Genomic DNA, 15,069 nt, shown 5'->3' with positions numbered 1-15,069 from the left:
AAAAAAAAAAGAATCCATTTATTGGTCTTTCTCTTCTTGATTTGTAAGAGCTATTTATATACTAGGGAGATTAGCCCTTTACTGTCTGGTGTGGTATTTTCTTCCACTTTGTTGTCTTTCCGACTTTGCATGTAGCTTTTTCTATGCAAAATTCCACAATTATGTGTTTTCACATAATCCAGTGTATCTATTTTATTGCTTATAGATTTAAGGCTATAGGCTCCTCACTCCTAAGTTACAAAGGAATTCATGTTTGTTTTATATGGTTTCACCATTGTACACTTCGATTGGTTTCATTTAGAGTGGATTCTGATGTACAGTGAAGCATGGGATCAATTCTGTCTTTTTGCAAATGACTGTCCAGTTATATCCATATCATCTATTAAAAACTCCATCTTGGGACGCCCGGGTGGCTCAGTGGTTGAGCGTCTGCCTTGGGCCCAGGGTGTGATCCTGGAGACCCGGGATCGAGTCTCCCATCGGGCTCCCTGCAGGGGGCCTGCTTCTCCCTCTGCCTGTGTCTCTGCCTCTCTCTCTCTCTCTCTCTCTGTGTCTCTCATGAATAAATAAAATCTTTAAAAAAAATGTCCATCTTTTTCTAATGATTTGGGATCACCTTCCCCAAACCTTTATCATTAAGATACTAAATGTCCATATGTCCTGGGACATTCTTTTCTGTTGTTTCTGGGCTCACTATGTGCCATTGGCCCATCTCTCTTTTCCCGTGGTGACGCAGCCCTCTCGAAGTTGTCAACTTGATGACCTGCTTGAACATCTAGCAAGTGAACCTTCTCATTGTTTTTCTTTACCAAGGTTTTCCTAGATATTTTTTTCCCCTCATAAACCTTAGGACCAAGTTGTCTAGCTCCAGAAAAGATATGTGTTGATTTTTTTCAAATTGAGATCGTGGTAAATTTCTGTATGAAAGTGGGCAAACCTGACAGGCTTTCTTGTCATCAAGTCGCCCCGTGTACACACAAGGAGTGTTTTTCCCAGTTTGTTCCAGTTTACTTTTCCCAAGGCCCTGGCGTGGACTGCTCTGCGGCTGGGATGACAGGTTTTTCATTTGGATGTTATCCATTTCGTGTAGGTTTATTCCCTAGGAGCTTCTCTTTTTCATCGTTCTCACAATGGGTTCTTCCTCTCACTGTTTTTCAACTGGCTGCTGTTTGCAGATACGAAGGCTAGAATTGGTTGTTGGTAATTTTATACCTTGCTTGTCTTACTGAATATTCTCTATTCTTCTCGATATTTATTTTCCTGGGTTTTCTAGGTGTACTTGCATATCATCTACAAAAAGAGATCATTTATCTCTTCCTTAGGGTATGATTATTTTTAAAGCTTTGTATTATATATTGCCCAATCTCTTCTTTTGAAAAATATGGTACCAATTTATGTTCCTGCTGGAAGTGTTTTGCCACTCTCTTGCCAGCAATGAGTATCAGCATTTTTTAAATCTTTGCCAATTTAATACAACCTTCATTCATTACGAAGAGGACATTCATGGGGCCCCTTGCTGCTGGGCCCCTTGCTGCTGGGCCCTCTGAGGACAACCCAGCCCCAAGGCCTTATTCCAGGGTGAGATGAGACTAAAGTTTGTTTTTTTCCTCCTCCAGCTTCACTGAGGAAAACTGACAAAAAGTATATAAATTTAGGTTTTACAAAGTAGTGATTTAATATATATTATGCAATGATTGCAACCACGAAATTAATTACCATATCCAAACCTTCACATGGTTGTCGTGTGTGTGTGTGTGTGTGTGTGTGTGATGAGAACACTTAAGATTCTATTCTCCCAGTATAATCGCCATGGTGTAGGTGTAGACTGGATCTCCAGAACATATTCCTCTTGTAACGGGAAGGTTTGTACCCTGTGGCCAACATCTCATCTCCCCCTAGTCTCTGGCAACCACCCAGCTGCTCTCTGGTTCTGGGAGTTCGGCTTTTTTAGATTCCATCTATAAGTGAGATCATATGGGAGCGGTGGAGGCTTACATTTCTGGAAGTTTACAACTAAGACTGCTGCCTTCCTGAGCCTAGCTGATGGGAAAAGGATTGGCTGCCCTAGTGGAGAGACCCATCTCAGGCCCAGGGAACTCTTTCTGGAAAATGCCCGAATGGTTATGTAAAATCCATTACCCCTCACTGCCTCCTTCTGTAGAGTCCTGTCATAATAAGCCCTTTGGGTGCCTGACTTGATCCCCTGCACAACCTGGGTGGGGCTAGGAGCGAAGGGCAGAGCCAGCTCCCTTCCTGCTCCTCCTCCCCTGCTGCGTGCACGGGCAGGGCTGGGTGCTGAGGACCTTTCCCTGTAGCTGAGATGCAGTCGAGTCGATGATAAAATGGATGGAGCTCCTGCGTTTCCATAAAGCCCTGTCCCGGGCCTGGCCCCCAGGTGTCCTATGAAAAACCCCATCCATTCAGAGGACACTATTGACCCAGACTGCCCGGGCCCTGGCTGGCATCCCTCCCACCCCCAGCAGGTTATAGCCCACTGGCCGTGGCCACCGCCTCCTTGCAGCCCACCCCAGGAACGCTTGTTATTCACGTAACCTTTTCCCACACACTGTGCTCCCAGCTCACACCTGACTTGCTGTGTGATCCCAGGCCAGCCATCTTACCTCTGAATTTGTCTCCATCTGCATTTCCCAGGCTGCTGTGCAGCAGAGGAGGGAGTAGTTGCCACAGCTCTGTGCAGCCACAGCACGGGGAGGGGCTCCACAGGTGTGTTTATTGGATGACTGAAAGAACGGACGAGCCCCCCAAGACACCCTCTGGCAGCTGATTTCACACTCAGATGGCCTGAACCAGAGCCACCATTGTGACACCAGGGGCTCCTCAGTACCGCCTTTGCTCGAGATGCAGCCACGCCCTCATACCCCTCTGCCCCTCCCCCCCAACCAAACCCACCTGAGGGTCCAGGCCCTGGAGTCTCATTCAAAGCATGCTCTGGATAAGCTGGGCGGGGAGCTGGGCCCAGAGAAGGGCAGGGCCTGCCTGGCCTCACTGGGGTTGCTGGACCCCAGACCAGGCCCCCCCCCCCACATTGCTGCTCCTGCATGTGTCTGGATCTTTGCTTGTGCCTTCCCACTCTGCTATCTTGGGACAGTGGGGTGTACGTAGAAAGGGGGGTGGGTGGGAGAGGCACACGCAGCACCAGCCCTCAGCCTGGGCAGCTGAGGCCTCAGGATAAAGGAAATTTCCTTCTCTATTTATTTTCCACATCCTTGACTTTGAAAGCCAAGCTGGTGTTGATATTTACCTTGGCCGGGCCTCCCCATCTCCCCGGGCCAGCCTCGTGTAAACATGATGTTCCTTCTCTCAGCTCTGCTAGGGCTGAGGTGGCCTTTTGCAACCAATTCTAGGAATTTTGAAAGTCTGAAGGCGTAAGTTCAGGGACCAGCCCCCTAGGGAGCCCAGGGTGCAAGGAGCCTTGGGGGCCTCTATGCCTGCATTGGCTCCCTCCTAGGGATTCATGCAGACGGCCTGCAGAGAAAGAGGTGGCCAGGCAGGGCCCAGCAAGCTCGCCGCTCCTAAAAGCGCCCCACTGTCCCCTTATTCACGCTGCGCACATGAAGGTTGGCCCCAGCAGTCTGGGGCTCCCCAAAGAGAGAGGGACAGAGGCAGGGCCAGGCTGTCTCCCCCAGGACTGGTGGGCCGAGAGCTTACTCCCAAGGGACAGCCAGCTGCAGTCCATGTGGCACCTAGACCACAGCTGACCTGCGGCCCAGGGTGGGAGCCTGCGGAGGTGGAAGGGTGTGTCCAGGCAGGCCGCTGCGCCTCTGAGCAGGGGACAAGCCGGAGGCCCCGCCCTCGGAGACAGGAGGCCACTGTAGAGGATGGCTCGGGGCGCTGCAGAAGCCAGAGGGCGCAGGGCCTGGCGGGGATGGCTGCTGGGCGCGGCCCTTAGAGGTGAGGGGCTCAGGCCCCGGCCCCCCGGCCCTGCCCCCGGCTGGCTGCTGGTTTGCTCACTTCGCAGTGAGGCCTCGGACAAGTGCCTTCCCTTCTCTATGACTTGCTTTGCTTATACAAGAATAGGGTGTCTGTCCTCAGTGACAAGGGCGTTGTGAGGCACACGGTGTGTCCTCTGCCAGTGGGAGCCAGCATTCTTTTGCTTGTTGTCATACTACCCAGATCTGAGCCCACATGAGCGGGTGCCCCCAGGCGGCTGAACACTGAACATCTCCCCCTCTCCACACAGATCTGGGACATGAGCGACGATGAGACCGTGTGACATGGCCCACCTGTGTGCGGCTGGCTTCTCCCTGGCTGCGCGCCGAGGAGCCCTGGGCTACCGGAGCAGGACAGCTGCCCCCAGGACCGATGACTCTGGGCCCTGCACCTTCCAACCTTTGTGGTCTCCTCCTCTGCGTACCCTGAGGGCCGGAGCCCCCTCTCCGCTGCCCAGGAGCTTCTGGGGTTCTCCAGGTCTCATGATTCATGATCCTACCAGTTCTGAGCTAAATAATAACCTTGGCTTTGGCGCTGACAGTGATCTGGGACTTGGTTCGTTCCGCGAGTTCTTTTTTTTTGTTGTCAAGTGTTTGATGGTTGAAACTCCCAGGATCCTGCCCATCTTGGTCCCCGTGGGGTGGCAAGGAGGACAGGAAACAGCCCAACACACACCAACTAGGGAAATGAGAAGGCACCTCTTTCCGGCAGCCACTGTGGGGGGCAATGCCCAGAGAAGGGCCCCTGGGCACCAGTGAGGGCTGATGTCCTTGCTGGGGTGGGGGGCAGGACAAAAGGGCCTGCACTCGTCCCGATGAACCCAGAGCACCAGTAAGGACAGGGCCTGCCACCTACACAGTTGTTCCACCTCCTGGCCTGTCCTCAGCTGTGGGGAGGAAAGAAATTTCTGCTGCTGTCTTGAGCTGGTGGAAGGCCCAGGAACAGGGCTCAGGGCCACAATCTGGTACCCTGGAGGAGGCCTCACACCACCGGAGGCCACACCCGCCCCCCACCCGTGGACACCCAGAGCTAGGGTGTGGGAACTCAGGAGAGGGAGGCACCCCCTCCACACTTGTGTTTTGGGGTATTCTCTTCGGTGTCAGGCCAGGGACCCAGGTCAGCATGCATGTGAAGGCTGAGGGGCACCTTGCAGGTCAGACTGTAAGTGGTGCTTCTCGTGGAGTCAGAGCTACGTCAGGAACCACCCGTGGGGGTGTCGTCGCACGCAGGGGCAGGTGGCTCACACACACAGCCTGTGGTTTAAGAGCACTTTATTATTGTTCTTAAGGCTACTTTTAAGTACAAAAAAAAGATGGCCTGCCAAACCTTTTTTTTTTCTTCTTCTTCTTCCAGGAAAAACAGGCCACAGAGAATGGTATATTACAGATTTACAAACATGGAGAGAACGGTCAGAACGCACTGCGACGGCGAGGCTCTGTGAAGAACTCACTGTGCTCCTCCTGAGGCCAGGGAGTGTGTCCTTTCCCAGTGAAATGTTTGGTTTTCTGCTTCCCCGTGCGCCCGGGGCCCCCCGCAGGGTCCCGCCTATCCCAGATAGGTCAGTGCCGGGGGCCGCCGCCGCGGGGCAGCTGCCCGAGGACCCGCCCTTCACAGAGCCCGCCGGGGCGGCTTGCCCGCCGCAGCGCTCAGTAGCCTGGAGCAGTAACAAACTAGTGGCTATTAAGGCAGATGCAGTGTTCTCATAGAATAACTGTGTTCCTGCACTTTTACAGACACATCTACGACAAAAAAAAAAAAAAAAAGATCAACTTTTTTTTCCAAACAAAAAATATGAATGATTACAATGGGAAAGGGGAAATTAAATAGCTACATATCATTAACAAATTAATTGTTCTTCAAAAAATACCTACAAATTTCTCTGTACATTCTTTACGCACAGCGTAATGATGGTCTTAAAGTTACCTATATAAAAAAAGTGTTCTCACCGATTTTTCCTACAGAAAATATAGGGGCCCAAATGCGAAAGCCTGGAAGCCCAGTTACGTGGGGGTGAAATGTGTGTGCAGGGGCAAAAGAGGGGCCTTCCTTCCGCCTGTGGAAGGACCCGCAGCCACCCTGTGACCACGAGAGCCGATCGGCTGACCTTTCCGCCCAGTGACGACTTTCACAACCGGCTAACCTCCATTTCTCTTATACTGAAAACCAGGCTCGAGGGCTCCCGCAAGTCCACAGTGCCTCGCAGGGGAGGCGGGCCCGCCTGTGTCACCCGGCCAGGCGACTTGGTAAGCCCTCTGGAGGCTGGGCCGTGGTGGGGTGGGGGTGGGGTGGGGTGGGGTGGGGGGGATAGAAATGTACGTTTACCAAAAAGAGGAGCAGCTGTTGAACATCCACAGCTGTGTCCGTCATGCTTTCTTCTTCGCCTAACCTCTAGTTAGTAGCTATTACTCTAGCAAACGATAATAAATGCAGTGATAAGTGTATAGTCAGAGGAATGTATACTGCCTTGGCCCCGGCGTACGAGGAAGCGCACAGAATACCATATCACAGATTGTCAGTAATCTGCTGTTCAGCCAAGAGGGTGGGCAGGGAGCGGTTTCTGCGTGGAGGGAAGCCGGAAGGAGACACAAACCCAACCCCCCTGGGAGCCAGTAATAAGCAGAAAGGGATGCAAAAAATAAATGTCAGCCTGCAGCAAAAAATCTCCAGCATCCCACACCGCGGCTGACCCACGACTGGCCCGCCCGTCTCCAGGGCTGCCGGCCCCACGCTACCTGGGAGCAGTGGGAGTAGCAAACACGAATCTCAGAGTACAACTGTACCAGCAGTAAGTAGATCCAGGACCATAACTGACAAAAATAAACTAATTCTGAAAAGAAGCTAATAAGTATTAAGGTTCTTGTTTACTAGATCTATACAATTAATAGAAACCAGCTATTTTTCTCCATTAAAACATGCATCACGTTGAAAGCACTAAAGAATCCTCCAGCCTCAGCTCTAGTCTAACAAACTGCAGTGTTCAGGAAAGGGAGAATGCCCGTGACGGTAGAGTCTGCAGTCCAGTTGCAAGCACCTGAAATCTAGAGAGAAAGACCTATAACCTGTATGAGACTTCCCCTTCCAAAGCTGTTTTGTCTAAATTAAAAACAACAACAACAACAACAAAAAACACACAAATGGTCAGAAATGTCATCCTTAAACCCTTTGTTTTTCAGCAGTTTGCCCTCAGAGTACTAGCATCTCACATAAAGTTGTCAGGCAGGCAACTTCAGCCCTCCTCCAATAGTGCAAATCAGACGCGACAGTTCTCTGTTCTCTTCAAGTAGACGCACGCACGCACGCAGACGCACACACATGCGGGCCGGACCAAACACCCAGTGGAAGCGAAGCCACACACACCCCGGTCTCGAGAAGCAAATTAAAGAGCACGAAGCATCTGGGTCACGAATGTCATGGCTTGTGACTGAGAAAGCGTGCGCGCGGAGTCCCGCCCAGTCAGGGCAGCAGACCTGCGTCAGAGGTTTCTTTGGTAACTGAGGCAGGGAGGCAGGACGCTACCTTAGATGTTCAGGGGCAGCCCCTGCGGTCGTGTTGGAGGGCCCCGCGTACGAATACCAAGCAAGTACAAAAACATAACCAAAATCCCCACGACATGGTTTTTGCGAATAAACCATCCCTTCCCCACCCTTCCCCCTACCCCACCCCCACAATATTTTTTTTTTGTTTTTCCATTTTTTAAGCACTGACTGTTCAAAGCTCAGGCAAACCATGCAGACTGACATCTTGCTCGAGGGTGGAGCTCCCTTCAGGAGACCACGGAGGGGGAGTGACTGTGGCTGACCATGTGCGCAGAGGGGCTGGCGGGCTGGCCCCTGCGGGAGGCCGACTCAGGACTGCTGGACGCGCCGTCCTTGGCCGCCTTGATCTGGAGCCACGTATCGCCCAGGGCTTTAGCAAAGTGGTCGTCCACGGAGCCCGTGATGGACACGGAGTTGGGCGCCGGCTCGGGCTCCTTGTAGTTCTTGCCCAGGCTCCTGCGGAAGTGCTCCTCCACCACGGGGTCACAGGTGGCAGTGGCTGCGGGGGCAGGACAGCAGGCGGTCAGGGCCGTGGAGACGCGCGTGGGGCCCGGCCCCCACCCACCGGGCTGTTCTCTGGGCCCGTGACACGGCAATGTGCCCGCCTGGGCTACGCAGGAGTTCAGAGACAAGAACAGGGCTTGTCCCAAGTCCGGTGGGATCCTGGAGGCCCCTTCCCGGTCCCACTCAAGCCAGACACAACCCATGTGCCACGTGCTCCAAACCACCACTGTTTCAGCCTCAACAGAACAAGCTCCAGGGGTAGTTGTTCTGTCCAGGGCACAACGTAGGACGGATGCAAACACTCTGCTTGAGCCACGTCCAAAAAAATAGCCCCCCCTCCCCGCCCCTCCCGCCCCGCCGCCGCCTCCCGCCCACCGCAGGGTGACTTACAGCTCGGCGCCCTCCGATAGCTGGCTGGCCCGGCCGCCACGCAGCCGCTGTGTGCGATGGGGCAGTGGGAGAGGTTGCAGTTGCGAGTGCTGGCGGAGGCGCACGTGATCACCGAGGGCCGGTTCTGGGGAGGAGAGGAGGCTGCGGTTGGGGTGGCGCGGGCGAGGAGCGCCGGTGCTCAGGCCGGCCGGCGACCCCGGGCCTTACACACCTGCCAGAGCTGAGGCTGGGTGGTCTGTGTGTCCCTCCAGCACCACAGACAGGCACTCCTCCCACCTGCGGGGCATCAGGTGCCACCCCCCATCGGGTCCCTGCCCTGCTGCCCTTCCCCACAGGAGGCACAGCGAAGCCCGGCCTCCTGCCGCCTCCAGCTTCAGAACGAGTGCACCTGCTAAACCCCAGCAGACTCACAGCGCGTGGGCCTCCTGGGGGGTGAGAAACCTTCACGGCTCCTCGGCTCGGTCCCCAGGGCGCTCAGGTCCCCGTGGTCCACGGCTTCTAGGCACAGTCCCTGTACCCTCCCGGCAGGCTCCCGGCTTTTGCTCAAGCCAGACAGCTCGAGTGTGTTTCTACGAGGACCACACCAATCCCGACGGGCATGGGAATGCAGGAAGTACACCTGAGGGTGAATTACGTGCCTCCCACCCCTGGCCCAGCTGGCTCTGCTGACACTCTCCCTCCCCACGACCAGTGCGCTGCCGGTAAGAACTCTAGTTGTCCTTTAAAACCCTGTTCAAGTCTAACCGTGTCCCCACTGAGCGAGTCGGGCATCCTTCCCAAGTGTGCCCAGAAGACCCCGGCACCGGGCCCTCTACCCCGTGCACACTTTGGAACAAGGACCAGGAAGCGTTCCTGGATCCCCAAGGCCATGGCACGGCATCCAGGACAGGAAACACCTGTGACTCCAACAGCTTCCTCAGGCCCCAGCCAGGGAAGACCCCTCCCGACAGCGCTGGAGATGGGCGGGCGGGGGGGCCAGGCGGAGTTCCAAGACAACTAGAGGGGACCCAGGGAGAGCCCCTCAAAGGGCCCACAGATGCAAACAGTGTCCACGCGGGGGGAAATTGTGCTTGCCTACCCCCGGCCTCTCCTTTAAAGATGTTCAACAGGCAGGACAAAGACACAGAAGGCTTGTGCGCACACCTTCCCACGATGGGAAATGAACAAGAGTGAAAAACACGTCCTGTGATAAAGATCTGGATCCACAAGAATGAGCCAGGACGTGCTTGGGTCTAACCCGCAAGCACTGCCACCCAGGCCGGGGGGAGGTGCGGCTCCCAGCACAGGGGGAGGAAAAACCGGAGGTCTCGTTACCAGCTCGCCACATCAGGCGTGGGGACAGAGGGAGCCCGCACACTGGGCGGGGGACAGGGCTGAGGCCAGGTCCACGTCCCCTCAGCGGGCAGCAGCTGCACAGGGGCTTGGAGGAGCGCCCGAGGCCACCTCCTGAAGGGTCCCTTGGCCCCTGAGCCTGCGGTCTCCCTGCCTGCCCGCTCGCAGAACACGGCCTCCATCCGTGAGGCAGGCCCGGGCGGCCTCGTCCAGAAGTGACCTTGTCCTGCTGGCCGTGCTGCAAATCTGACCCGGCTGGGGCCAACCACTAAGCCAGACTAAGAGACTCGGGCTGACCGGGGGCCAGGCGCGAGGCCGGCGCTGTGCGCGGAGAGGCAGAGGGGAGGACGGGAGACCCGGACGGCTCAGGGACGGGGAGCCTGGCTTCCTCCCCAGCTCTCCCGGGCAAGGGCTGGCCCTTCCTTCCTGAGCCCGCTGAACCCCCACGCCCCAGGTCCTCCCAATAAAACTCCCTTCCTTTTGTGCTTACGCCAGCTCAGGCTGGTTTTTGTTCCTTGCAACTAGAGTCCTGACTGACGCAAATGCCCCCAAACGCGGTCATATTTTGGGGAGAAACGTAAGAAATGTAAGGTGTCAGGGAAAGCTTAGAATAAAGCTAGAATACAGTCAACGCCCAGCCTTTACGTCAGCCACTCCAGGGTGGAAAGCGGCCCCTGAGCCGGAGAGCCCCGGGAGAACGTGGGGATGCTGCGAAGACATCCCAACCTCGCTGGGAGGGGGGCAGCACACCGTCTCCAGGACACCTCCTGGCTGGGACGAAGGCAATGGCATGGACAGAGTGGGCAGGGGGCAGCCCCCCCAGGACACAGCTCCCAGGACGCGGCGCCGCACCACCCTCCCTTCCCTCCCCTTCCGAGCGCAGAGCGCAGGCTGGGCGCCACACACCACCTGGAACAGGCTTCCCACTTCCAAGATGCTGAGCCCTGGGAGCTCACGTGAAACCCCGCCCCCCCACCCCCTTGTTTTGCAGACCCGGAAGGCGAAGGCCAGAAATGAGTAACCTGATGGAGCTCCCACAGCAGGCGGTGGCCGGGCCAGCTCAGACTTTGTGACCCACGCTCCATGCACCCCTCACCCCACGCACTCTGGCTGCACACGGAGCCCCAGGCTGCCCCGGGGAAAGCGCATCCAGAGGAGAACCATTCTGCTGTCCCCGGGCTTGTTAAAATTTAGCCTTATCTGTGTCTCCTCATTTGCTGCGGTCATCAAAACCACTCTCGTGGGCTCTTCCGTAGCATTAGGACACACGATCCCCTCAGAGCTGCCATCACCAAAACAAGAAGTGGGGTGACACTCTCCCCAGACGTCCCTCTCTGTAAACCTTCCTTTCCCCATTGCCAGAGATCTGAGTCACATTTTCCACCCAAAGAGGAAGGCTTCCAGCGCCTGCCCTGCTCAGCCCATCCTGCCTGCCCTCCACACAGAGCTGTGCTATTGCTCCAGGAAGCCCCTCCCCGTCACTTCCCTGGCTCAGAGCTTCCCCACCAGAGCCACCCCGACAGCTCACAAATGAAACAGAACCCCCAGAAATGCATGGATGCCTCCCAGGTGCTGGAGAACAAGGACCATGCAGCTCATCTCTGTGTGGTCTGCAGAGGAGCTGGCAGGGAATTAAGGAAGCCTCAGAGTTAGCTCAGGCTCCAGTGACCAGCCAGGCCACACCACATCGGGCACAGCAAGGAGCTCGATGAATGGTCACCATGTGAACAAAACACATGGGGACCAGCAGCCACGGTGGGAGGGCAAGCTGCCCTCTGCTCCACCACCAACCCCAACCTTAAAGTAAAGTTTAGGTCTGGGCCACCGTGTCAGGGAAGCCAGAGCCATGGTACCCATCCCGGGAAAGCTGGGGTCTCGTTCCACGACCACCTGTTTTGCTCTCCATCCAGGAATCCCCTAAGAACTCAGGTGGAAACTCAAGGTTCTCAGTCCTAGAAAACCCACTCAACAGCCCCCATAGCACATCTGATGGGCCAGGGATCCTCTTGCTAGAGTGGGCAGCCAGGCACGTTTTACAGAAGGGTCGAGGAGACCATGGTTAAAAGGGCCAGGTTACTGTCCAGCAGTATACTTCTCACACAGCGGATATGACCAAAATCAACCAAAAGAACCTCAGAGTCATGGAAACCTATGATCCAAGCCAACACTAAAGCTTCAGAGACAGCTGTTCCAGGCAGATAGTTCCAGGCATTCTGGGGAGCTTCTTCCCCCAAGCCAGCATGGGCTCAGAGACTGAATTCCCAGTGGAGTCCCCATGCCCACATCAAGGACCCCCACCCACCACATGGCAGTGGCTGCAGCCAGAAAGCTGAATTCCCTGATCCTACAAATTCTCTGATGCTTAAAGCACCTCTCCTGCAGCCTCTGAGTGCAATCCTCTCTGCACACACCCATCTCCCTGACCAGGCTGCGGGCTCCCTGCAGGCTGGACCTGTAGGATACACAAGCATCTACACAAGCATCTCTATCTCTAGGGCTTTACAGAGCATCCAAAGCACAGTTAGCATAGTAAGTGTACAACAAAGAACGTAATGACAACCTGGCCCCCAGTTTCTATCAGGTATAAGTGGCTGTCTCCTCCCACATTAATGGTTTAAGCACTATAGTTTTTTGATACCAGTCTCCCCTAGCCTAAAACCAGTAAGTGCCTCTAGTTTCCTTGCCCAGCTTCGAGCATTCTCCTCTTGCACACAGGAGGCATCTACCCGGTTTCATTAAATGAATGAATGAATGAAACATAATGGGATGGAGATGCCTGGCTCCCACATAGGAAGTGCAACTGCCTGTCAGCCTTACTGGGATTCACAGGCACCAGCACCACCTCTCCCAATGCCCAGAGCCCAGCCCCGGCAGTATTAGAGGCGCCGCAGGGAAGCAGTGGCACCCCCAGCAGCAGGGCCTCCAGCTGCACCCTGCATCTCCTCAGGACACAGCACCTGCCTCTGCTCACTGCCCGTCAGTCTTGAACAAATGTTGACCGGGAGCCTATTGGGTCACAGGCCCCAGCGGTTCACAGAGAAACGCCATGGGCTTATGTGGGGATTCCAAACCTCGATGCTAATGCTTCCTGTTATATTTCCCCAGGAGCCCAATTTTTGAAATACTGGGTTTTTTTAATCAAGCAAACAGTGTTTTGTTAAGTAATAATGTAATTTCCTTATTTCCCTTTAATAAAAAACATCCCTATCTGCCAATCACAGATTTCTCACCAGCATGAGCTAATAACTGCTCTGACCACTGGTTTTATAGGATTCCAACCCAAAGCAGAGTTACCTGACATTTAACTTCATCAGCGTGACCTTATATCAGGTAAAGGCAGGATTTTCCTTGATCCTCCTAGAAATAGGATTGCCAAGGAAGACTGCTGAAAACATAGCTAATCTAATCCAGCCCTGCCTTGTGCAAAGAAACTAAGCCCCAGAGATGTTAACCATCTTGTCCAGGGCTGTTAGTCCTGGGAGGAGAGGCCCAGGCAGGTCTAGGTAGGAATCAAAACGCAGGTGGCATTCAGTGAAAGGACCCCTGCTGCTGCTCCCACTCCTCCTTTCCCCCACTGAATGGAAGCTAAGCACCACCTCTCTCACCCCCCCACACCCTTCCCCCGGCCCTCCGCCCTGTGCTCTCCAGCCAGGATGTAGTCCCCAAACCCCCGGACCTCCTATCCGCCACCAACCTGAACCCTACTGGACACAGGCCTACCTGCTGCCGCTCCACCGGGGTCAGCGTGGGCGAGATGCCAGCTGGCCTGCTGGCGTCCATGCTGTTCTTGGTCAGTGCTAGGGGCTGCTCCATGCTGAGGCTGGGGAGTGATGTGTACAGGTGGTTGCCATGCAGGCTCATGGTGGGGGCCACAGCACGCTCGATGGGGCTGCGGCTCCGCTCCCGGGGGTCTTTCCGGCAGTCTCCATTGGCAGTCTTGTTCCTGAAAAAGAGGAAAGAGCACTCAGATGGGAAAATCTGGCATCTTCTGAATGGTGAAGGAGCTGCCGGCCCTGTGCCAGGTGCTTCGGCTGATTATCTCATTGAATTCTTCACTGTGCTGGGGATAAATATTTATTACCACCATTTCCATTTCCTGAGGCTCAGGTCAAACAGCTCATGAAGAAGTAAGGAGCCCCAGCACTAACCCAGGTGGGCAAGACTCCAAAGCCCCTTGGTGCTGGGAGGAAGTAGTGTCCCCAGGGTATGAAGTCGGCTCTGCTGGGCCATCCAAATGAAGATGGCACCCTTCTGCTCAGCATCCTGCCCCCTGCACAGCTGGGTGCCTATCAGAGCCCTTCTTGCTCAGAGCCTGGAGAACTAGCCTATGTGCTCGAGCCAGCTTGGTTTGACAAGGATCTGCCATTTCAAAAGAACGAAGACAACAATGACACAAAGTCACCAGACACCTCCTATATGGTAGATCCCGTTCTGGGCCTCCAGCAGCGTGAGCTCTCCAGATCTTCCCCACAGCATGAAGGAGATGCCGCGACTACCTCCTTTCCAGAGGACAGGACTGAGACTCGGGGCAGTGGTGCCGTGGCTGGTAAGTGGTGGCATCTGCCCTGGCTTATGCACGCCACCCTACGTCCAGAACACACGAGCCACAGCAGTCTGCTCCAGCCAAGTCCCTCGATCGAGGGGCACCCCCGAAGACCTCCGCTGCACGTCTAGCACTTGGCAGGTACTGTGTGGAACATGGACAGGGCTGTAAACACCACCCCCACCCGCAATCTGAGTGGCCTCATCTAAAGGCAGCATGCCATGCTGCAGCTGTCAGGGAGCGACGCAGCGCAGGGGACGAGGAAGGCACAGCCTGTCAAAGACCAGGAACGCCATTTCAGGTTGGGCCCAGGTCCCTCCTGCCCTGTTTATTCCAGAGGTTCTTTCTACCTTGGGTCTCGGCCCCTTCAGTCTACCATGTTCTTTGCTGCCAGCACAATCTTTTTTTTTTTTTTTTTAAATAACAAATGTGGTCTTTTAACTAGAAATGTGGTAGATCAAAATGTCAGTGACTTTTCTTTAAGGAATGCAAATTATTCTCAGACTCTACAGGCAACCATCCTCTTGCCTCAGTGGACAACCAGTTGTATAGCATAGAAGCCTAGGCTCACGTACTAAGAAACCCAGAGAAATGAAGTCACAGCCCGCCTCACTGCCTGAATAAGACAAAAGGTATTTTATACCCGGGCATGCGCACATGTGCAAAAGCACGCCTCGTCCACAGGAGCCTCACGGGCAGGTGTAGGGAGTATCACGGAGCGAGCCGTGTACCCGTCGCCCCATTCCCCGAGGGGGACATCCTGTAGAACCGCAACGCCACACCCGGGCTGCTGACACTGCCACCAGCTGCAGG

The 15,069-nt window shown here is 55.0% G+C and overlaps 2 protein-coding genes across 19 annotated transcripts in view; one reads left to right on the top strand and one right to left on the bottom strand.

Moving 5' to 3' along the window:
* Nucleotides 1-4,502, top strand: part of ATG7 (autophagy related 7) — a 238,976-nt gene extending 234,474 nt beyond the window's left edge. For 12 of the 13 annotated variants that reach the window (XR_005374573.1, XR_005374572.1, XR_005374581.1 and 9 more), the window contains one exon: nucleotides 4,202-4,502. Coding sequence is in view for 1 of the 13 variants with exons in the window: in XM_038565623.1 (XP_038421551.1) it covers nucleotides 4,202-4,234 (33 nt within the window). In the remaining 12 variants the exon portion in view is untranslated. The remainder of the gene's footprint in view (nucleotides 1-4,201) is intronic. The other variant, XM_038565623.1, reaches the window with a different exon arrangement.
* A 703-nt stretch (nucleotides 4,503-5,205) lies between these two features.
* The window catches only part of VGLL4 (vestigial like family member 4), a 163,314-nt gene continuing 153,450 nt past the window's right edge, over nucleotides 5,206-15,069 (bottom strand). For all 6 annotated transcript variants that reach the window (XM_038565627.1, XM_038565628.1, XM_038565629.1 and 3 more), the window contains 3 exons: nucleotides 13,434-13,656; nucleotides 8,382-8,505; nucleotides 5,206-7,986 (listed from right to left, as the gene is read on the bottom strand). In XM_038565627.1, the coding sequence (XP_038421555.1) occupies nucleotides 7,715-7,986; nucleotides 8,382-8,505; nucleotides 13,434-13,656 (619 nt within the window). In that variant the 3' untranslated portion in view covers nucleotides 5,206-7,714. The remainder of the gene's footprint in view (nucleotides 7,987-8,381; nucleotides 8,506-13,433; nucleotides 13,657-15,069) is intronic.

This window comes from Canis lupus, chromosome 20, assembly GCF_011100685.1.
Source record: "Canis lupus familiaris isolate Mischka breed German Shepherd chromosome 20, alternate assembly UU_Cfam_GSD_1.0, whole genome shotgun sequence".
Taxonomy (NCBI): domain Eukaryota; kingdom Metazoa; phylum Chordata; class Mammalia; order Carnivora; family Canidae; genus Canis; species Canis lupus.
The sequence above is the reverse complement of the archived record's forward strand: the minus strand, read 5'-3'. Positions and strand labels throughout refer to the sequence as shown.